Raw genomic sequence first — 24,318 nt, forward strand, 5'->3', positions numbered from 1 at the left:
AATCTCAGCGGGTTTCTTTTTTAAAAAAAATATAGTTACAATGTAAAATCGTACAATGAAATTTTTTATTTAATAGCCTGAGGGCGGTCGCGCCATTCCCAATCTGTATTTGGTATTTCGATTAACTTTACTGGTTTTTTTGGCTAGGAACCTGATCATTTCAAAATAAATAGCAATACTCATTAATTATGCAAAATGGCGGCTACTTTTGACACCGATATTGTTATGAGGCGAAATAACTATTTTGTTGATACTGAAAGGAAGTTTAGTGATGTTTTAGCAAAGCAATTATTTTGTCGATTTCTTAACCTTCCAGAATACATAACTACTTTTTCTTTACGACTGGAATGGGTATTTAAACTTGATAAGTTACCGTAACACCTTCCAATATAATCCATAATCTACACATAAAATGGAATTAGGGAAAATGGCGCCTCCATTTGAAAATTCCTATATAACTAATACCTAAGATCATTTATAGATTTAGATACACTATATGACAGCTGTGAAAACTTTGAAAAAAATTAAGGTTGACTGCTAACCTCTATTTTGAGCAATGCACGCACACTAACGCAAACTAACATACAAATTTTGTGTGTAAGACGTAGCTTGTGACGCACACTAAATTAATAAACCTGGCCTATTTTCATCGGTTGTCTAGCAGCAAGAGCCTCTATCTAGATATATAAATTGTCTAACACATAATGAACTATTCATGGAATAATATATTCTTTGATTAACGGGAGTGTTACACATTTTAATAATACACTTTTTAAGTGATTAAAACGCGTGTAATTGGAACTGTGAAACATAAGTTTTTTGCGTAAAAGTTTTATTATTATTTTAATTAATCCGACGTTTCAAGACCTTTCCAGATCTCGTTTTTAGGGGGACTGTCAGTCGGGTCCACTAAAATAATAATAAAAATTTAGCTTTTACGCAAAAATGTAAGGTAAGAAACAAGTTACTAATTGTAACTTGTTTTTTACATCGGAATTACATTCATGGATTTTTTTTTTTTTTGAAAAGCGTACAAGATCTAGCCGTCTCTGGCATTTCTTCTTTCTAACAAATTATTTATAAAGTAGTAGTACCTACTCTGTGATATGATTCGGTCTCAAGTCAAGGTCCAAATGTAAACTTTATTGATTCAAGCACGCTCACTCCTATACGCCGGTAACGTTGCAACGTGATATTTAACCTTTAAAACTCCTCTATCGTATCTTGACGTCATTTCTTCATAGATGCAAAGATGTGGATGCAAAATACATTAGATATTGAGTTGACCTTATCAAAGCTATATCTATACTAATATACAGTGGGAGGCTCCTTTGCACAGGATTCCGGCTAGATTATAGGTACCACAACGGCGCCTATTTCTGCCGTGAAGCAGTTATGTGTAAGCATTATTGTGTTTCGGTCTGAAGGGCGCCGTAGCCAGTGAATTTACTGGGCAAATGAGACTTAACATCTTATGTCTCAAGATGACGAGCGCAGTTGTAGTGCCGCACAGAATTTTTGGGTCTTTCAAGAATCCTGAGCGGCACTGAATTGTAATGAGCAGGACGTATCAATTACCAGCAGTTGAACGTCCGGCTCGTCTCGTCCCTGATTTTCATAAAAAAGAAAAAAATATATAAATAGGTTAAGTTTGTAGGGGATAATCCTTGGATTTACTGAACCGATTATGAAAATTACGTTACTAATAGAAAGCCACATTATTTGTGAGTATCGTATATATATTAGCCCAAATAATTAAAAGACTTTTTCGTGGTAGTCAGATTTGCATTATTTAAGTCAGAGAAAAAACGATCGAAGGAAAACGTGCTGCCTTAACGATGAGAGGTATATTATAATTGATTTGTATACATATATAGTTTAACCATAACATAATATATACGTGTAGCAGCAGTAGAACACCAACTGATATTATTAGACTGGAAAATGCAGACGAAGTCATGAGTTACAGCTAGTTTAAAATAAAGCTATATCATGACTGTCAGAAAATTTAAATCTTAAGCGTATTTTAGGAAATTAACTTAAGTATGCATACATATTAACCAAAAGTTTATTTTTAAATTATAGAATACGCTGTGTGGAATTCAAAGTGAGATCTTTGTTCGTTGAAAGAGAAATATACTGTATTTAACACTAATGCAAGACCACGATATCTATATATATAAAAATGAATTGCTGTTCGTTAGTCTCGCTAAAACTCGAGAACGGCTGGACCGATTTGGCAAATTTAGGTCTTGAATTATTTGTGGAAGTCCAGAGAAGGTTTAAAAGGTGAATAAATAGGAAAATGCTGCTAAATTAAATAAAAAGAACAAATTTGTTTTTCCTTTGATGTGTCCATCCATAATTTCTATGAGAGAATTTATTGACGCACGATTTGACAGTTCTGCTGTGAAACAATTTCATTACGACAGCAGGGTGCATATTTTACGAAGTAATTTTTGATGTTATGATATATTATTGACAAATTCATATAAAACATTATTTTATTTATTATATACAGAACAGGTCAGGTCAGCTAGTATTTAATACAATATACGTCATATAAGTACTTACTTAAACATGCATGACTCGGAAATAAACATCCATATATTCCTTAATGCACCTACCGGGATTCGAATATGGGACCTCTAGCCCAGTCGACAGGGTCTCTGACCACTGGGCTATATGGGTCGTCATATATTGTACGGGTAAGGAGTGGAGTCACTAAGAAAAAATGTATTATGTGTGATTCGTTAGTAAATTTAACAATAGCGTGTGTTTTTAACTGTTTTTTTAATCACCAAAAGTACCTTGACTTCTACGATATAAATATGCGCTCTTGAAGATCAAGCTTTCAATGTTACAATACAACGAATTATTATATTTAGGAACATATAATAGCAATCCGATTGTATTATAAATTTATTAAATTAATAAGAACAATTATAAATTAATATTTTATTTCAGACAAGTGTTTACAATTTGAATGTACAGTTTTATTGACACCTAACTTAGTCTTTTCGCTGAATTCCACTTTCGCACGATACGCCACAAATTAGGATATCATCCACACCACTATCTGGATGTGTGGCGTTCCTTCGCAGTATGTTATTTCAAGGAACTTTTTTCCATGTACAACAAAATTGTGGAATGTCCTACCTTATGTTTCCAGGACGATACGACAGTACTTTCAAAAAAAGCGCGTACACCTTAAAGACCGGCAACAACTGTGATTCCTCTAGTGTTGCAAGAGAATGTGGGCGGAGGTGATCACTTAACATCAGATGACCCGTACGTTTGTCATCCTTTTTCCATAAAAAAAATATAAATCGAAGCTTGAGTATTTTTTTCTTCAAACCGAATATTTAGCGTAAACTTTCCTCACATTTGTTGCTACGTAAAAGTGTTTTCGTTATAAAAATAAATTGATCTATAAAGAAATAACATATGTATTATTTATTTATTTATTCTGAATGATAAATCAACAGTTCATACATATAACAATTACATAATACTTTCTATGAAATTAAATTACTGATGTGAGTACCAATAGCACACAACATTCATAGTTGCTGCTATAACAATTAACTACTACATACTATATATATTACTAACTATAACTACAAAGAAATAAAAACCTGTTTTTATTAATTGAGATATTTCCTTGGTTACTTTTAAATTCGTGTACGCTATTGGAAAATATATCTAAGTTCTCTATTTTTCTATTGCCTAAGTAGTCGTGGTAATGGTGAAACCGACCCGATGGTATATTAAAAATATATGATTTAGCTTTATGAGGGATATATATTTAAACGGTTTCTAATAATTTTGGACAATATATAATAATGTTTGTTTATTTATTTATACAACAAAACTAAACCCTTAATTATTTCGTCGGTTATATCTTACAATTATGTACACTTTCATTTTGCAGATTAAAAAGAAGCAAAGGTTTGGCAATGCATTTTAAGCCATCCACTTAAAAAACAATAAACAAAACCATCAATAAATCACTAAAGTAATTAGCCAAAAGTTATGTTGTGTGTACGTCATCAATTCAGATAGGGCATTAACGTTTCAAAATGGCGGAGATGCACTGTCCTAATGAGGGGCGCTTGCGCGATGTCCCAGTTTCTCTCGAGGTCACAAGGTCGTTCCCCGGGTTGTATTGATCTGGCTTCCAAACCTGGACTTCGATGCAACTGCGATGATAGTTACCACCTCATCTATTATAAGCACAATCGATAATTTATACGTCTAGATAGAGCCTCTTGCTACTAGACAACAGGCCAGGTTTATTACTTTAGTGTGTGTGACAAGCTACGTCTTACACTCGCGTTTTGAATGTCAATTTGTGTTAGTGTGCGTGCATTGCTCAAAATAAAGGTTAACTGTGGACCTCAACTTTTTTTCACAGCTGTCATAGTCTCTCTAGACGTATAAGTCGGCTAGATTATGGGTACCACAACGGCACCTATTTCTACCGTGAAGCAGTAATGTATAAGCATGTCTGTGTTTCGATCTGAAGAGCACCATATCTAGTCAAATTACTGGGCAAATGAGACTTAACATCTTATGTCTCAAGGTGACGAGCGCAGTTGTAGTGCCGCTCAGGATTTTTAGGGTTTTTCTAGATATCCTGAGCGGCACTGCATTGTACTGGGCAGGGCGTATCAATTACCATCAGCTGATCTTCCTGCTCGTCTCGTCCCTTTTTCTCGTAAAAAAAAATCTTGTTGCAAAATCTCAGCTTCCTCTACCTTCTGCAAACGAAGCGATCTACGTGACAATCGGTTACTATGCACTACCTCCGAAAGTTAATATTTTCGGGATACGATAATAATATTCAATTTCAAATATTTTTATACAAAATAGGGTGTGATACCACTTGTTGAAAGTCAAAAACTACCACCACCCATTCGAAAAAGTATGCCTCAAACCTGTGAAGAACGGGCGCAAGAAACTCAGCGGGCTTCTTTTTTTTTCATAAAAAATATGTTGAAAAAATATGTACAATAAAACTTATTATTTAAAAGCCTGAGGGCGGTCGCTCCATTTCCAATCTTTGTTATCATTAAGAAAGTCTTTTATGTTATAGTAACCTTTACCACAAAATATTTTTGAATTTTGTAATACATTTGTTTTGAATATTTTCTGGGATCTTTTTAAAAAGGCTTATACATCGTCCCTTACTACCTCGACGTAGCCAAGTAGTAGGCATTATAAGAATACGTCTGTTCCTGGTGTTAAAATTATGCTTATGAAAGATTCTAGCAAATTCACATATGTGCCTATGTACATACATAACATTAACAAGAATATGAAGAAGCAACAGTTAAAAAAAGTTAAAAAAAAGCCTCACTTTCGTATATATAATAGAATTCTAAGAATTATATTTTGAGTTTTAATTTACGCTCTCGAAAAGTGAAAGCCATTGAAATTTGAAAACTCAAAACTTTAATAATTAAACCCAAATGTTTGATTTCTAATTTGAATAGCTAGTGGCAGCTAAGCTTATTGACAATTGGCGAACGTAGAAATTAAATTAAATTGCTGTTGTGTTAATAAACCAAAAATCATAGGAATCTATTTACAATCGTTATAAATATCACAAACTTGATCTTATATTTACATAATATAATAACTATAAAACTTTTTCTTACTTTCCATTAATATGTTTTATAAGAAACATCCAAACACCATAAAAGAAATATTTACGAATAAAGGTTGGAAAAGATTTTATTTTTGAAGTTAAACATACTACTTTTTTAGGTAAAAATTATCAGAGTGAATTTTTACGTCACGCAAATTCAACACCCTGACGTTAGCTGGACAACTAGACCATTTGTATCATACTTCAGCTTCCAAGCTTTTTATAACTCATATGTTCACTGAACCTCAACCCAATGCACGAGAATTAAATAAATTTCAATTTATATACAAGTCTTAAACTAAAAAATAATAATTTCTCTCTAATTGTATAGAAATAATTTACTGACATTTAATTAGACGTTATTTAACTTAATTATGCGGTATAATAATACTTTCATTGGTTGTATTTAATACCTTCTTTATTACACTATTATTTTTTCTACAAACGAAAAAATAGCACGAGGAATAATAATTTTAATAAGGATTTTTGTTTTTTTACGCCAAAGATCTTCTTGCGTGTATATAAGTACACACACACTTTAATTTATAAATTGTTTTAACTGCTGTTTCAACTTACATTATTATAATTATAGTTTGAATTTATTCAGTGGAATTGGATCAAATTTGAATGCGACCCGGTTATACTTGACATTGGCATAAGGTTTCAATAAATGGAAGGAAAATCTGTCTAGCTGGTAGAGCAAGGTTGAAATACATTTATCAGTTGCTGATAACGTCAACTTACAGGCTTGCAAGCAAACTAAACTTGATATTAATTTACCAAATGCGACGTTTGGAAATTCCTTCAAGTCTAGTGTTTGTTGCCAATTAACGGTGTTAATTTTATTGTTGATTTTATCTATGCGACGCAAAAAGATTTCGGTGAATTTTAATTTCGTAGTCGCACTCGAGATACAATCTTAAGCAATACACTTAAGCTTTGTATTAAGATTATAAGTTCGCACGTTTTTTTTAAATGAAAATACGGGATGAGACATGGTCGGACTTTCAGCTGATGGTATGCCCATTATATATCATATGCCCTGCCCATTGCAATGCAGTGTCGCCCAAGGTTCTTGAAAGTCCCAAAAATTCTGAGCGGCACTACAACTACGCTCGTCACCTTGAGACATAAGTTGTTAAGCCTCATTTGCCCAGTAATTTCACTAGCTACGGCGCCCTTCAGACTTAATATATAATCTAGCCGGCATCCTGTGCGGGGGAGAAGATTTCCATCAAGTTGAAGATATTATAATGCACTTTCGTTCATGGAATATGCCTCTCAAAGCTGTCAGATAGAAATCAGAGAAGTAAGAGCGTCTTCTTGACTTTTGGGGTAAAACTATAGACATATTTAAACAGACATATAAACAATAACCCGATAACGATGGTTTAATATTCAATATACAAAGGAGCTTATGTTATGCGAGCCTGGCTGTTTACGTCCATCAAAATTGGTTATAGTAACAATATATTCGCTTTCATCTTCTATCTCTCTGTATTTCCGTTTGACATATTCTTCTCTCTTGCTCACTGTGTTTGAATTTACGCTATAGGTAAGGTCTATGGGTAAAACTATATACAATGTAGCCCGGCATGTAGTAATAGAACTTTAGGCGTAGTAACTATAAACTATTTCACCGACGAAAATACCTCATATAGGGAGTCAATTCCAAACTCCTCCCAGTCTGTAGTTGGCACAATGTTGGTGTTATTTTAATTGCAAAGATATAGAGTAACGAATACTATAATAAGCTGGTCAAACTTTTTTTTGGCAAATTGTGCGAAAAGTGCTCCAGGGCGAATCATTTTTATTTCTAATTTCATATCAATATTTGAATTGCTTTACAAGTTAGAGTTAGTAAATAAATTAAAGGAAAAGTTTGGCCATACAAAGAGGTAACGTTGCCAGCTTCATGGGCCTTACCTTACCTGGTGACAGCCTTCTTAATGATATTATACTATTTCTAATTAATTAATTTTACTAGATTATTTAAGTTTTTTTTTTATTTTTATATAAGGAGTGTAATTAATTATTAACTAATGTGTAAACAAAGTATATATTATTTTGTATATATTTGAATTTGAATAACAACAATTTAGCCATAGTTACACAACTTCTTTAAGCCCCCATAATTATTGTCCAGCGCTAATGAGCAATACGCACATTTTACCTTTGTTCTAGAAGATGTCTACTTTAAAATGACATAGATTGTATATAATATGTACATTCTGGCGCACATCTCCTTTAAGCAAAAAAATTGTAACATTGTATAATAAAATTTATAATTTAACAAGTTGATACAGGCGTGTATAAAATGAATGAAAACGTATCAAAACATTAGAATATAAGACGAGACGCTTATAGATGCGCAAACAAGCGTTATCAGCGGGGCTGTTATCGGCATTTATTAAGTAGGCCTCGGAGGTAGGTCAATGACGTTCGTTCACCCGCTGCAGCCTGGGTTGACCTCGCAGCCCTCCTCCACACTTCCTTCCTCCAACCACCCTCCTCTTTACTAAAAATAAACAGCCTGTTATAAAGCTATTGTATCACACTTTGATTTATTATTGAGATGATGAATTTTTGCAAAGTTCTGCAGTGTTCAGAGGTATTTCAGAGGCACGGGGAGTGTTCAGAGGAATTTTCCAGGTTAACATACAAATATATATAATATCAATTATTAACTGCGTCGACAGTCTGGCTCCATCTCAGGTCCAAGGTACTTCAAAATAAACAGGCAGCACAAAGCTATTGTATCACACTTTGATTTTTTATTAAGAGATGATATTTTCGCAGTTCTGCAATTTGTGTCTAGTATCTCTACATCTTCTTCTACTTGTGGAACGGGTAGTTTGTGAATGAAATTTGAGGTTAACACCCAAAATATCAATTATTACTTACATTGACAGTCTGGCTCCTTCTCATCTCGAAGCTACTTCAGTTGGTGCTAGGGCTGCTGCTTCGACTGCCGCAGTCAGCAAACATCACCTTTGTGCCGTGTGGTGTCGAGACATTTGACCCGTGGGGCCCAAAGGCGTGATGAATGTATAAAGTACATAATGTACAATATACTATCTACGCGCCTCAAAAGGGCTGCTGGAAAGCCAAACTCTGTCAGCTATTTCGGTCAACGGATCAGCCTAGCTATCCAACGCAGAAATGCTGCCAGTAAATAAGTATTGTTTTGTTTTGACTAATATGAATTATTAATTGATTATAAAGGAAATGAAATAAGCGTCGGTGCCACAATAAGAACCAATGTGTTTTCGGTTGTCTAATTTATATGTAAGTTAATTCCACGCTTTGTAAGGTTGGTAATACTCTTGTGATTCGCTCTGGTGTCACTTTGGTGTTACAAGAGGGTATGGGCCGCCTTGATCACATCATCATAAGGGTATGCGTATGTATTTTTGTTTGTCATTTTATTTTATTTATTTTTTTGAAAATAAGCGAAGAGAGGAGCAGCATGACCAGCTGATGGTAATTGATACGCCCTGTCCATTACAATTCAGTGCCGAATAATCAGGATTTAATGAGAAACCCAAAAATTCTGAGCGGCACTACAACTGTGCTCGTCACCTTGAGACAGAAGTTGTCTGTTAAATCATATTCAAATATCTCTATAGAGATCGTATTGTCATGGAAGAGGATGACAACCCTACTAGTGGGAGGCTCCTTTGCCCCGGATGCCGGCTAGTTAATGAGTAATTTCGGGGTTTTTCAAGAATCATCTGCGGCTCTGCATTGTAAATGGTAAGGCGTATCAATTACCATCAGCTCAACGTCCTACTCTTCTCGTCGCTTATTTTCATAAAATGAAGAGTTATGTGGTTGTTCACATCATCAATCATCACAAACCTCTATCATGGAACGGTAGTGGCATCCTTCAGACCGAAACAGAATTATAATTATCCATTACTGCATCATGACAGACAAAAGGCGCTGCTGAAGTACCCACTGTGCAAAATCCCCCTAAGAAGGTTCTCATTTTGAGGCCATATCCTATTTGAATTTAACAAAATCTATAATTATATCTAAATTTTTTAACGTATAAAATATAGTACCTACTGAGCAAACGTTAACGAAAAATTTATTTGAAATATATCAGACTCTCATTAATCTAGCTTATTATTTGCTTATTGTGAAATTGGTTTGAAACGAAGATACATATAACGTAAAAGTTTCACGTATATATTTATCGGATTACAAAATAAAATATATCATAGTTTATGTATCAATAATAGCTTTCTCAGTGCACGCCCAATAATGGCCTATATAAGCAAATGTTTAATACCCACTCAAGGTTCCTGTTTAGCCATTTTGGTAACCAAACCCATAATAGATTATATGTATACCATATGTAAGGTTTAAAAGTTATCCCTTTAATCCAGTATATATAAACATAAATGTAATAAAATCTGTGGTCTCTGATATCAGTGCAGTGAGGCTTCATATTCTACGTATTCAAAATATTAATGGTAAGTGTATTCAAAAATAATAACAGTAGTATAAAATATAGGTATGATGAAACCTTTATTTGGAATTCCATTGTTATATAATAATTAAGCCATAAACAGAAATCGAAAAAAAATCATTGTTGCAAAAACCGTAGTAATTATTTTTACAATCTCAAATAAACATAGAAATAACGTTAGTACTGAATTTCAGGCCAGGTTGTCAGCCTATTTTTAACTGAACGATGTTATCCTTTATATAGGCGTAAAGAATTTTCTTCAATGACTCTTAAAGATATTCTATATATACTATCTACGTAGGGCGGGCGGGAATAGGGGCCGTGCGAGCATGGAGATGGGGTGGGTGTGACGCGCAGGTACTAGTTGGGTCAATGACGTTCGTTCACCCAGTGCAGCCTGCGCACAACCTGAAACTGGGGCAACTTGACGCCACCCCGAATAACTGAATCAATTCACTTGTTTTCGAATTGATTGTCGCCGGATGACTTGCGACATTTTTGATTTATTTCTGATGGGTATGTTGGTTTAATGTACATATATTTAAAAACTTTATAACTATATTCACAATACTATGATTATATTAAATTAAAACTATCATTATATACTTGCAGAATTTCCGCGTTAGATAGCTAGGCTGATCTGTTAATTGAAATAGCTGCCGTTTCCAGTACCCCTAATGAATTGCGTAGATAGTACTTTGTATATTCCTCCCGCCTCCGGGCCCCACAGGCCAAGTGTCTCGAAATTAAACGAAATAAAGATGTAAGACTCACTGGGAATATTTACGATGTTTGCTGTCTTCGGCAGTCGAAGGAGCAGCCCCAGCACCTTCGTACGTAACTTGGACATGAGAAGCAACCGGAGCGGAGTGTCAACGCAAGATGTGTCCCACACGTTTGTGCATTCACCGCTAAAAAGTCTCGCTTCGTCGTATCTTGCCTCGCAAAGCCACTTTGTGGAATCAACTACCGGCTTTGGTTTTCCCGAACCGATGCGACTTATGGACTTTCAAGAAAAGAGCATACTCCCACCTTAAAAGCCGGCAATGCATCTCTTGACACCTGATGTTGCGGCGGGCATGGCATGTCCATGAGCGGTTGCCTCACCTCTCCCCATCCCGTGAGCCTCCTGCCCGTTTACCCCCTCTTATATAAACACCAGCGCCCTTTCCCGAGCCCAAGCGACCAGGGTTATTCCATTAGGAGATGGTCATATATTATATGTACTAGAATGGGACAGCGTGATGCGTTACGACTTCAATCAAGTCACACTGCGCCTGTCATCCAAATAACTAAAGCTGATTGACTTTTACAACCTCAAAACGAAGCACGAACATAACAAGTACAGCGCTATCTATCGGCAAACATAACTTATTTTTAATATATTTAGGGAATTGAATAAAAAAATTATTTTTCACAAGTGATTCGGAAAAACGGCACGTCAAATAAATTAATATTTAGTAATAGCAATGGGAATACATATGTATGTACGTTGGCATGCGCCAACGCCGATATTTTTTTAATATAAAAATCAATCTACAACTGTAAAATGAAATTAGGACAGGGTGTGTATAACCCACGAAGATATATATATATAGCAATTATGCAAATTAAAGTAATTTTTAAAGTAACTTTTATACCTCGTAGGATAGTGCAGAAGTATTGGTCGTTTTTTTCGAATAATACTTGAAAGGCTAATATTTCAATCTAGTGCAGTTGTTACCTTTTATTACAAGTAATAATACAGTGAAAGTGATAAAGACTTTCACTGACGAGCAAAGTAAACGTGACTCTCCTGAAGTAAATGCCGTGAAGTAACTCTCCGTCAAACTTATATTCGCTACCACTTCTGAGCTTGTATGCAAATTATTTTATATCTAATTTATCATTTGAGAGTTTAAGGAGATGAGAGATTTGAGAAAACAGTTGAGTGATGACGACAAGGAATTGATCAGAGAGCATTTTTTGTATGGAAAAGGAAGGCATATGATAATGCACGGGATACAATCCTGATGGTGTGTAATCACCGCAGCCCATACTATCTTGTAACACCGGAGGAATCACAGGAGCGTTGCGAACATTATATCGCGTCGAACACACGTAGATATGAATTTGAAAACCGATAACGCATTGGTACTATTGCCACTGAGGATCGAAACGTAGGCTTCGTGATGAGAACGTTTTAATTATTGCGCCAATGACGCTTTATTCAACAACCTGATTTGGTTTCTGTGTTCAAGTTCAATCCTTAAAAGCATGACTTTTGAGAGCTCAATTTTTCGAAGAATATGTAAATGCAATGTTTTAATAATATGGATCCAAATATGTCCCTTGATGTGTCCCCTTAAACCACTCTATGTGCCTTTGTCCAGTACTTTATAAATAATCAACACGAGTACATACTAATTGAATTCAGTTATGGCAATATTAACTTGACCTTCGTAAATCGGCTTTCAATGTAAATTACCGGTGATTATAATCTTAACAGATTGGATGTTGTTGACGTAACATTAAAAGTAAAACTTCATATATATAAATATCATTGATTCATTTAGGCCAAAAGCGGCAAGAAATTCACAGGCTACTCTTTAAAATTTTTACAACTTCAGTGCTTTACAATATTATTTATTTTATGTATGGAAAACAAGTGCTAATGAATTGTCATATTATATGTAATGAATTGTCGTTGACTGAATTATTTGTACTGCGAATGTATAGGAATTCCATGTCATAAAAAATTTAGTTCCGGATAAGTATATCATATACTAAAAACTTCTAAGCCGAAACACGCTGCATTTTATGGTATGTATAAGTATTATTCCGATCGGTTTAGTAGATTTGGCAGTATTAGCTTTTAATTTATTAGTAAATGCAATACATATAATAAATATTTGTCTTATAGATGATAAGTAGGATTAAAAGACAAAAAATTACAAATTAAAGTAATTCTATTTTTGTTGACAACAAACAATAATTATAAAATTAAAATCATAAATAGGAAGCATTTTTGTTTCATCATAGGTTATATAAGCTATATAAATATCATTTCACTATGCTTCTATAGTATTTGTTGCATAAAGTACAAAGATATCTAAGCAACGAGTACTGAAGCCTTCGCCAATGTACTCGTAAAAGTAGATAGAATGTCTAAGTCAGCCGGGCCAGTAAGAGCCAAGGCTAGATTGTGCAACTGAGTTAAACCACTTTCAACTTTATTAACATAGTCGTAGAGTTGAAACACTTCACAGTATTAGAGTCAATGACGTTCGTTGACTCTAGCGTTCGATGCCGGCGCATTGCTGTTTTCCTTCTCTATTTCCATGCTTTGATATTAGAAACTATTTACGCTTTTATTATTCAACAATATATAATTATTGTCCTAGTTTTATATCACGATCTTCATTAACACAAAAAAAAGAAAAGCGTTAATAAAAGATGCGTAAAGATTCCCTGATTCGAAAATTTCAAATATTTCAAAATATGAATAAATAAGAATAGGTGTTTGAAATTGGAACCGAACATTTGTCGCTCCCAGGATTCTTTCGTGACGCTATCAGGCAATAAATCACCTTCAACAAATTGCTTACTTGCCGAGAGATCGGAATCAATTGGTCGGTTTAGACGCGAAGCGGCGTAGTTTGTGACCCAATTTCGCAGCTGCTGGTTTCAGCGGAGCGGGTGCCGCGCTGTTGAGGGGAGCGGACAGCGGGCGGGGGGGGGGCGGAGCGGACAGCGCAGGCAGTGGGGAACGGCGGCGTGTCAATGCCGAACGTTGACTCCGACAGCGGCATCGATGCGGCCTCTGCCTTACATAACCATCGACAATGAGCATTGCGAATACGTACGATGTACTCAACCGCATTCAACACATTCTACGGTACACTTGAACGTCAAATTGAACACCGGTCCGCGTTGCCAAAATTAGAAACAGCATGTATAAATGTATTAGATTGTAATCGTGCAAGCGTGGAGCAATTCAAATCACGTATGGTTTTGTTTTGTTCCTGCGTTCGTTAATTTTGACATTTCAATGCAACGAGTACGATACAATAATCAAATGAATCAACACGTTCTAAATGTCAAAACAATAAAAAAGGCAATCTGTTATTATCAAAATCTAACGAACTTCTCATTCCCGTAGGTCTACAAATTCAAATATAATTTTAATTATGTGCATGTACAAGTTTGTTATTTTTTGTTTAAAATATACTCGGTTATCTAAACGTGGATGTAAATGAGAGTGATGTAAAATGATCCCTTCAGGCTGGTTGAACACTGGCTACGCACGCGAGGGCGGGCGGAACAAGCGAGCCCGAAAGTGAAAGATGCGCGAGAACGGGGCGGGGTGGTGAAGTGGGGAGCGGGCGAGCAACCGTGCGGGCGTGCGGGCGAGTAAATCCGCGCGGCGTCGTTACCTAGCGAGTGCACCGCGCCGCAGCCTCACGCAAACAAAACTTTAGTTACTAACCTACTTCCGTGCGGGCGCCAACCGCTGTTGCGACTCCGCTTCGCTGTACGCTCACCTTTATCATACCGTGTTTCTTAGTGATGGACTGTTCTATGAATTCTAAAGAGCGCATACCGACCGTCTGTTGAATGGAAAGGGACACGGTTATATTTAGCAAAGAGACGAGCCTCAATAACATGTTATACGGTGAGAAGATCTTTGACAAAGCTTTTTTATATAGTTTTCACGACGGCATGCACGCTACTTTTCCTTTCAATAATTTTATGTTTGTTATTTTATTGTGAATCGCTCACGCATACACTTTAAGTCTCCCCCCACTTATGAGATATACTGTATATTATAATATCTAATATAAATTGTATGTTACCTTTAGAGATTTTTTTATTTTACCGCCATTTTTATCGCCCGCGCATTTTTGGCGGAATATTGCGTTTATGAACTAAACTTATAAACTTATGCAAATGTATTTTAAATGGTATTTAAAAAAAATCCTCTACATAAACAAGAACAGATAATTCTGGTCACACCACCTGCTCTTATTTTAAAGAACCTACTTACAAGAAATATGCTTATTGTTCATACTTACTTAAATAAAAAAAAACGTATTATTGTGTCTAATGTCATAGAAATGTCAATGGTGAGCTATTCTCGCGACCGACATAAGTACCTACCTATCAGCCATATTGGATTTGTCATATTCTATTACAGCGCCCTCTATGAACTATCTGGTAAACTGCTACGAGATGATCTGATATTGCTTTATTAAGATAAAAAATAGTTATCGTACCTATTTTTTTAATATCATATTGATCATTTGAACTTAACTGACAACATTTAATAAATTTATTAACTACTCAATTATATTAAATTGCGTTTTTAATATGAACTGATTTGAAATGATGTTATAACACATTGTGATTTTCGTAGTCCCAGATGTACTGTCTACGAACATCTCGTAGCATCTAATCTAGAGAAGCTACGACCAATAATCTCCTTTACCGTACTTATGTAGCTTTCATGAATGGTTTTGTGGCTTTGTTTAATGTCAATATTATTACAATAAAATCAAATAATTAATAATTTATGGAATGTACAGATTACGTGAAATATTCCAAATGGGTAGTTAATTTGTGGATAAAATGAAATACGTTTAAAATAGTTTGACTAATACTAAATAATTCGAAAACATTTTAAACTTCTTAAAGTAGATTTCACGTCAGTGTCAATATTTGTACTAGAAACCATCTTATATTATGGAACTTCAGATCTCTGTCAGGACATGGTTAACTTTGTCTAGTGTCTATCTTCCAAATTGCACTTTAACGTTAAATAGTTAGGCATTAAACTGTGGATCTTGTTACTATGAGTGACGGTTCTGCAATAAACATATATACACTCTATTCACACTTTAGCGCTTAAATAGTATGGTTGCTGGTGGATGGATAATGAGAGTTCTTCGATCAGATGAGAAAATGGTCAGAAGAAGAAGGTGATGTACTGAAAGGTGATCAAGATAATTTTATTTATTTATTAATTAGGAAGCCAACGTTGTATACAACCTTACACCTTATTCTAAACCAGACTCTTGAATATATATGATAGAAATTGTATATCTCACTTACAGGCTAACCCAACATGCATAATGAACTGAAAAAATACAGTCCATTTTATAAAAAAAATACATTACTAAAAATATTACAAAAAAAATACAAAAATCAATGAACAATAGAATAGTTCAAGATGAGAATAAAAATAAATGAAAAAGAAAAAAAAAACATATAATGAGGAATAGGAAAGATTCTTTGATAAATTTCAAGAATTCAGTGAAGTATGCCCGGAGTAGGGCTAATACGAGTAGTAATAGTTATCTCGGTCTAAGCCCTTTGGGTAACATGTGTATGACAGTAATAAAAAATGGCCTATAAAATTGTCAGCCATGTAGAATAATTAAATAAAAGATAGTAGGACTCCTATCGGGGGAGGGGAGTGAGTAGTGCAGGGCGAGGAACGAACGATTTTAAATTGAAAATTTTATACTTTTGCTATTTCTATCCGATAATTTTTTGGCGATGTTTGTTATTTCTTTATATGTTCATTTTTGGATGTTATAGTATAAATGTTTCAGTTTTGTTTTAAGTTTGTCTCAATAATTATAAGTTTATTTTATATCTTTTGTATTTATGTGATCCTACTTTTCAGTATAAAGCGTTTTGTATCTGTGGTGATGTTACAATAACGGTGTATTTCCTACTATAGGGTTGCAGAAATTCATTTCCATCAAAGGCTTGTCAAAGAGAATATGGGCGCTGCGTAATAAGAAGACCTCGTAGATGACGCGATGACGCGTGCGTTCACACACGCAAGCTGACGTACATACCGGCGCGTGTTTGAGTTTGTTCTCGTTGGCTAGATTTTTGTCGAAAACGCACACATTTGCGTCGTGTCGGCTCTCGTTTGGAACTGGGTCGGTTCAGTGACCTATTTGTTTATCTAGCGATTGTGGCACTCGGGCCGCGTAACGCCGTGCGTTATCATATCGCCGTTCGCGTTTTAGTTTAGGTTATCTTTCGGGCAACCTGTCTCTTGCACTATTACTTACTGATAAACAATGCTGTAAATACACTTTGTTTCCGCTTGTTTCTTTTGTTTTTATATTTCTAACTTTGTCTTAACCCTGATAACCAATCGTCTAGCAATTAGTGATTGGCTTAGAACTAAAATAATAGTGTATCTCGGATTAATTAGAAAAAAATAATATACTAACACTATAAAGCTTTGCACAACAAAATAAACCCACTCATATTATTTTCGTATTTTTTAAGTTTTATTCTCCGTTTTATCAAAGGAAGGTTTTTATATTGTCAAATGCTTTACATTTTCTGTGAATAAATACGTAAGTATGTCCAGTAAAGACTTAATATCTGCTGCAATTAATTTTCAAAATGGTATCGGTATCACTAACTAAACATTATCTATGCCCAAACATACATATATACGATGACATTGTAAGAAAGTAATGTATAAATAAAACACTTTTTAAAGGATTAAAACGGGTGTAATAATTGTAACTGTGGTTTTACATTAGATTAAGCGTAAAAGTTACATTTTTATTATAACGTACCGTGAACTTTTCAGAGCACGTTTTCAGGTTGACGTCCTCTGAAAAGGTCACGAAACTTCAGGTTAATTAAAATAATAATAGAAATGAAATTTTTACGCAAAATCTAATGTAAAACCACAGTTACAATAACACGCGTTTTAATCCTTTAAAAAGTGTTTCATTTAAATTTTTGACACTCGTGCTAACTGAAAAAAATACTACAGTATTAAAACAAATGAAGCATTATTGTAAAATATACAAAAGAATTGTCTTACATGGTATAAATACGTTGAATGTAAATATCGGTAGAGTTCACTTTTGTATGAAATTTAAATGCAAAATTACCTTTCAAGGACAGTGAAAGTAAGAGAAAGAAGCGCAAATGGCGTCACAGATCACGTTTTCTGATCCATGACCGCATACTACTGCAATTTGAACTTTATTACATAATGTATATATAGCTTAATTTCGTCTGTACAGTCCGTATGCGAGATACTGTATGGAGATTTAATAATCACGTGTTGATCTTCGTATTTGCCTAAAATTTTAGGAACAAGGTTTGTGTGTAATTAGTGCTACATTGGTTTGATAGACCTTCAAAGGTTCGAAGTATTTATTAGCCCTTCATTTTAGTTAGCGCCGTCCATATTACCTTTGCGAAGGTTAACATCGGCTCGCACAAACAAATTGTAATGCCAACCAACTGTCTCTGTCGTGTTTATGGTTCGTGTTATATGCGAGAGCGAGACGGCTGCGATTAGTTATTGTTATTATTCTAAATTACTAAGCATAAGGTCGCTCGACAGAACGGAGATGCGTCAACGAACGCAGGCAAGGTGATACATTGTCGCTAGGAATCTATTATTATAATTGTACCCTTATGCCTCGAGGTACTACAATGTTGCTGAACAATTCATTCAATCAGCAATGCTTTTAAAACTTATACTTTTTAAAATGAAAACTTCTTTAGGCATGCACTTGGTTCTTAAATTAAATACTTTTTAAAGGATTAAAACGCGTGTTATTGTAACTGTGTTTTTGGGTGAAAGTTACATTTTTGTTTTTTTTTATCTAAGACGACGTTTCGTGACCTTTTCAGAGCACGTTTTCAGGTGAACCGCGGGTCGTCGGGTTGAATAAAATGTCTTACGAATTTTGGATCAGGCCACGTGTGTGCCACGTGGCCAACCATCCCAAGAAAAGTAATCAAAGCCGCTAAAGAAGTTTTCGCTTAAAAAAAAACTCTAACGTAAAACAGTTACAGTTACACGCGTTTTAATCCATTAAAATGTATTTTATTTAAATATGTAACACTCGCGTTATTCAAAGAAAATACTACATACACTTTATTTTTGAAGTGAAAACTTCTTTACTTAATAAACATTTATACCACCAGTAAAATACTATCGTAACCGTGTAACGTGAAAATATAGAACTCAAAAAAGTAGCTCCGACACACCCTTCACCATATTGCTTACTTTGGTATTGTCCTTGCCTATCCTCATCTGAATATTTTCATAACAATTCTACTACAACAAAACAGATTTAAAAATAGCGTTACAAAAGCAAACAACTAAACTCAATATCAGTTATAAGGGTTAGTTGTTATAAAAAGTACATTACTGACATTGTTTCCGTTCCCTTCAGACTAAAATCCTTCTAACTTTGTCCTTCACTGTACAGGGAACAAATAGGATTATACTCGTATAATGATAATTGATGCACTTTATATACATAATGTCAATCTACAATATAAGTCTATAACTAACTAGCTAGTGCCTGTGGCTTAATCCGTCTTAAAGCGTAACAACTCTCTCGGGAACTCTTTAAAAAAAATCACCTAGTAGACTTAAAATATTTCAAATTCAAATATTTTTATTCAAAATATGATATGAAATTACTTATTGAAACATTGAAAGTCAAAAAATATCACCCATTCGAAAATCAATGCCTGAGACCTAAGGTGCTCCTTTTTTTTTAAATTTCAATACACTCAAATTTATAATTTAAGCGATGACGTTAATGAGGTGGTGGTCGCTCCATTCCCAATCTGTGGTATAACATTGGTACATCAATTCATTTATGTTACAATAGCCTTTACCACACTTAAAGTAGAGAGGTTAGCGCGGTTCAGAAATGTTGACGAATATGGGTGGCGCTATCTCGTGGTGGTTTATGGTACTAAAGTAAATATGTTGATTTACAATTTAACTTAAAATTCATGTGTGACACTCGCATGAATTCAAATTTAAATTTTTTATTCAAAATATGATATTAAATCGCTTATTGAAAGTCAAAAACTACCACCCATTCCAAAGGCATGCCTCAGACCTGAAAAGAACGAAATCAAATAAAATACTACCTAGGTCAGTACGTTCACTGACGGCAGAAACAACACTCTATGGTACCCACCTAGCCTGTGTAAAGAGTCCTCCCTGGTAGTAAACGGTCGCACCATTGGGGTAAGAGCCCACGTCTCTAGTAAGGCATTTAGATAAAAAAAGCCGCGTAATGTCATTGCATTAGTTGCATTGTATACTGGGATGAGTGACCGGCCTAGATATGACTCCTACCAACAAAACATTACATCGTACTCACTCGTCACGCTTCGAATGGACCTTATAATGTGGTATATTATTAGTATGATTGCTTTCACAAGGCATACTGTCGCTGTCTATATATTTTTAAATGAAATGAAATGAAATGAAAAAAATATTATTTACGTAAACTTACAAAAAGCGTCTGTAAATAGTCATAAAATGTTCACAAGTGCGCAAAAGCGTCAAAAAGTACATTACGTAAGTAATTAAAAATATGTCAGTGGATACAACAGGGTCGTAGATACTAGCATTTGCATGGTACCATTTGCATACTCAAAACTTCTTTATCCTCCTATATAAAGTATTTTTATTATATTTTTTCATGGAAGTGGATGATAAACCGCTGCCCACATTCTCTTGTAACACCAAAGGAATCACAGGAGCATTGCCGGTCTTTAAGACAAGTGTAAGCACATTTGAAGGTACCCATGTCGAATCGTTCTGGAAACATCGCACAAGTATGCTCATTCCCACCTTGGTTGTACGTGAAAGATATAGAAAGAGGAATACTTGATATAATCATGCGCTTCTACACATGCACGAAACGCGATAGTTCGCGGGTTCTAGTCCCGCATCATTAATGAATTTTGTTTTTAAATTTAATTTGTGTAATCAATCCCAGAAGTGATAACCCGTCACTTAAAAAAATCACAAATTGTTTACATCCACTTCAATAAAAAATATATTTGTTTATAGAAGTGGATATTTATGTGTACGACACCTAAAATTGTGACTCAAATTTTTAGGTGTATTAATAAAGTCAATTCTATGTCTAATAGCCAAAATAAATAATTAGAATTAATGAAAACTGGTCAGCTAAGTAATTTATATAAATTACTATTTATTTTAATATTAAAAAGTCAATAAATTCAATTTCCTGTTAAGTTTTGTGTATGTAACTTTTTAATTCATTTATCTAAAATACAATTTTAAAATAGGTGTGTCACAAGCCTTTGATCCCTAAATTTTGTCAAAACCAAATAAGCTACAATTATTTAAACTCAACTTGTTAATTAATCATTATTTTCATAGAAAGCCATTAAAAAAATTTACAAGTAATTTCGAAATGTTATTAAATACATTCTAAATGTGTGATATTATCACTGGCAGACATATTTACACTTTACGGAATATCTAAATTAATAATGCAGAACCATTTTTTCCTTCGGTTATACTGTAAAAATTGCAGAACCGATCGGAATAATACTTATACCATAAGATGCGTGTTTCGGAGAAGGTTTAAAGCATATAATTTATGGTGATTACTTACCTATGTTTTTTACTTAAAAATACCTATTTCGCAATACAAATAATAATTCAGTCACTGACATTTCCATACATATGACAATTCATACAATGAGCGGGCGCGCGGTGCTAAATTTATATGGTAAAACGTTCGGCCAGCATTTGTAATAAATAAATCGAATACTCCAATTTGTAAAGTTTACAAGTGAATAAAACAGTCGTAAAGGCAGTTTAGAAATTAGGGTCAAAGACAATGATATAGTCATAAAATCATGATTGACTGACTGACACATGAGTCAGTGAGTTAGTTGATCATATTGGCGAAGTGGCGCAACATCTGTGTGATTTTCTGCGAATAAAAGAATATGCGCCTGTGGCGGAAGCTCTTTAAATACTTTTCTTAATAAAAATGCTTTGCATCTAAATTTGGATTTATTATTCACGGTGAACAGTTTTATAATGCAACTTAACGTTGGCAAATTCTCTCTCTGAATGTAATGTCGATTCTTGATTTTTTTTTTATATTAATCATTGCGGAAAATTGTTATTTTATTTATCCCATATGTATGCTGGCTGTATACACGTTACATAGATTTTTATGATTATTCGTACCGAAATTTGTCGCCATAACATAGTGCCTAGTTAAGGCAGTATTCATTTATTTGTTTATTTAATTATTTAAGGTCCACCAACACATACACATGTCAATTCATAATATAATACACCTAGTCCAAAAACACAAACAATTTCATATAAAAAGGAAATTGAAATCTTATAAGCTAAAATTACAAAACAATTTAGAATGATAAATAAATTTCACAAATTATCAAAAGCTACAAAGTCACTCCTACGTAATTATTGTGAGCCTTTATGGATAGATGTAAGTTTTCAGAAGACTCCCATAAAAAGTCTTATAATCAGATAACTTGAAAAACAGATACTTTGAAAAAGTTCTCTCTTATATATTCATCATCAACATCCTGTCTGACCCAAAGTTCCACATACACTACTACTAATACTAGGCACTCGTAAATGTATTATGTGAATGTAATATTAGTAGCAACTATAATCATCAAAGTACTAGGCACTCATAAAGGTATATAGTATGTGAATGCAACATTAGTAGCAAATATAATCATCAAAGTACTAGGCACTCATAAGTAAGTGAATGAAATATTAGTAGCAAAGTACTAGGCACTCATAAACGTATATTATGTGAATGCAATATTTGTAGCAAATATAATCTAGAAACGTTGGTTAGGGCAATAGGTTTCCCACGTATAGCAGAGTTGCGAACGGTAGCCTTGCCGCTGAACCTTTGTGACACTGACGTTGGAGTCACGGACTCAATCCACTGTATTTTCCTCTTAAATAAAACGGATTTATAATCCACTAAGAACTGTTCTTTGTTTGTTTCGTATTGTATAATATTTCGCTTAAAATTATTTTAAAGACTCATTCTCGAAGCTTCTTTAATATTCGAATTAATATATCAGACTGTCTCTTGATACTTATTAGATAGTAGATAGTTACAATAAAAATTAATCAACTATTTTCCGTAAAAGTTTGTATCCACAACGTTCTAAGAATTAATATTGTGGAGCATATGACTGTAATTAAAGGGGACACAAATACTCTGCGAATGGCTTCAGTTGAATATTTCAAAAATAGAACTTTAAACATGTTCTCATTGAATGATTACATTTACGTAACCTTTTATGTAATATTTTATAGATCTAAAAAGCTTAGAAATAATTATTTGAAATATGTATAATAATATAAAATTCATTAACTTATCTTCTTGGTAGGATAATGAAATCCATTTTTGTCTTATTATTATTAAAATAGTACTTAACCTTAATACAATAAAGAAAACTTTTAAATACCTACCAATTCTTTGTAGGTATCTAAAAGTATGTTAGCGGAATTCAGTAATTATAAAATTAATTTATTGCGTCGGTGTTGTAACAATCAATAAAAAGGTTAATGGTCTTGATATTATATTCTCTAAAGGTAAAGGCAATTGCTATTAAATAAGATATTATAAATCATAATTCAATATTTTAATTTGGCTTCTTTTTTTTAACCCAATTGTGCGCTAGGTGTCTCACGATAAGAGCCAAACATGCACATTCACAAATGGTCCTTGCATTTGTGAACGGTGGTTCGGTGTTTCATGAATAATATTAAATATCTATCTATCACAATTGGTGCTTATTATTATGAATGGTGGTTCCTTGATACTTATTTGTTCTAAAAATTCTATCATAAATGGTCCTTACTTTTGTGAATGATGGTTCGTTTTTCCAGAAACAAATTATTTATTTATTTATTTAAGCAAACTTTACAGTATTCCTAAGTCACAAATCAATACTTTACATTATTTATATGTATTATTGCTAATTACAAAGTTTCACAGATTAAATTATAATGAAATAATAACATTAATAATAAACTACAGATTAGTTTGTTTTATAGTGATTACATTAAAATAATATTTTAAATATTTATTTCCCCTCGTTCAAAATACCAACAAGTCTTAAGTAAACCATCTTATTTTATTCGTCACTCTATGTACATCTTTTATTAATAGATACTGACCTTTTGCTAAACGGATGCGTAAGCCAAACTTGCATGATGTAACTAGCACAACTACATAGAAACAATAATGTATTTACATCTGTGTGTGTGCATGCTAGTGTTCGAAAGAGAAAGTGGTTGAGGTCTATAGAGCCTGACCGCTAGTGTTGGGTAAACCGGTTGATGTTATCGATA

The 24,318-nt window shown here is 33.9% G+C and overlaps 1 protein-coding gene across 3 annotated transcripts in view; it reads left to right on the forward strand.

The window, feature by feature from the left end:
- LOC126971840 (hormone receptor 4) overlaps nt 1–24,318 on the forward strand; it is a 136,677-nt gene that overhangs the window by 60,972 nt on the left and 51,387 nt on the right. For 2 of the 3 annotated variants that reach the window (XM_050818338.1, XM_050818336.1), the window contains exon 1: nt 14,617–14,784. The exons of the other annotated variant lie outside the window; for it this stretch is intronic. Coding sequence is in view for 1 of the 2 variants with exons in the window: in XM_050818336.1 (XP_050674293.1) it covers nt 14,727–14,784 (58 nt within the window). In the remaining variant the exon portion in view is untranslated. Of the gene's footprint in view, nt 1–14,616; nt 14,785–24,318 lie in introns of those variants that run through there. 3 annotated transcript variants of the gene reach the window in all.

Source organism: Leptidea sinapis, chromosome 24, assembly GCF_905404315.1.
Source record: "Leptidea sinapis chromosome 24, ilLepSina1.1, whole genome shotgun sequence".
Lineage (NCBI taxonomy): Eukaryota > Metazoa > Arthropoda > Insecta > Lepidoptera > Pieridae > Leptidea > Leptidea sinapis.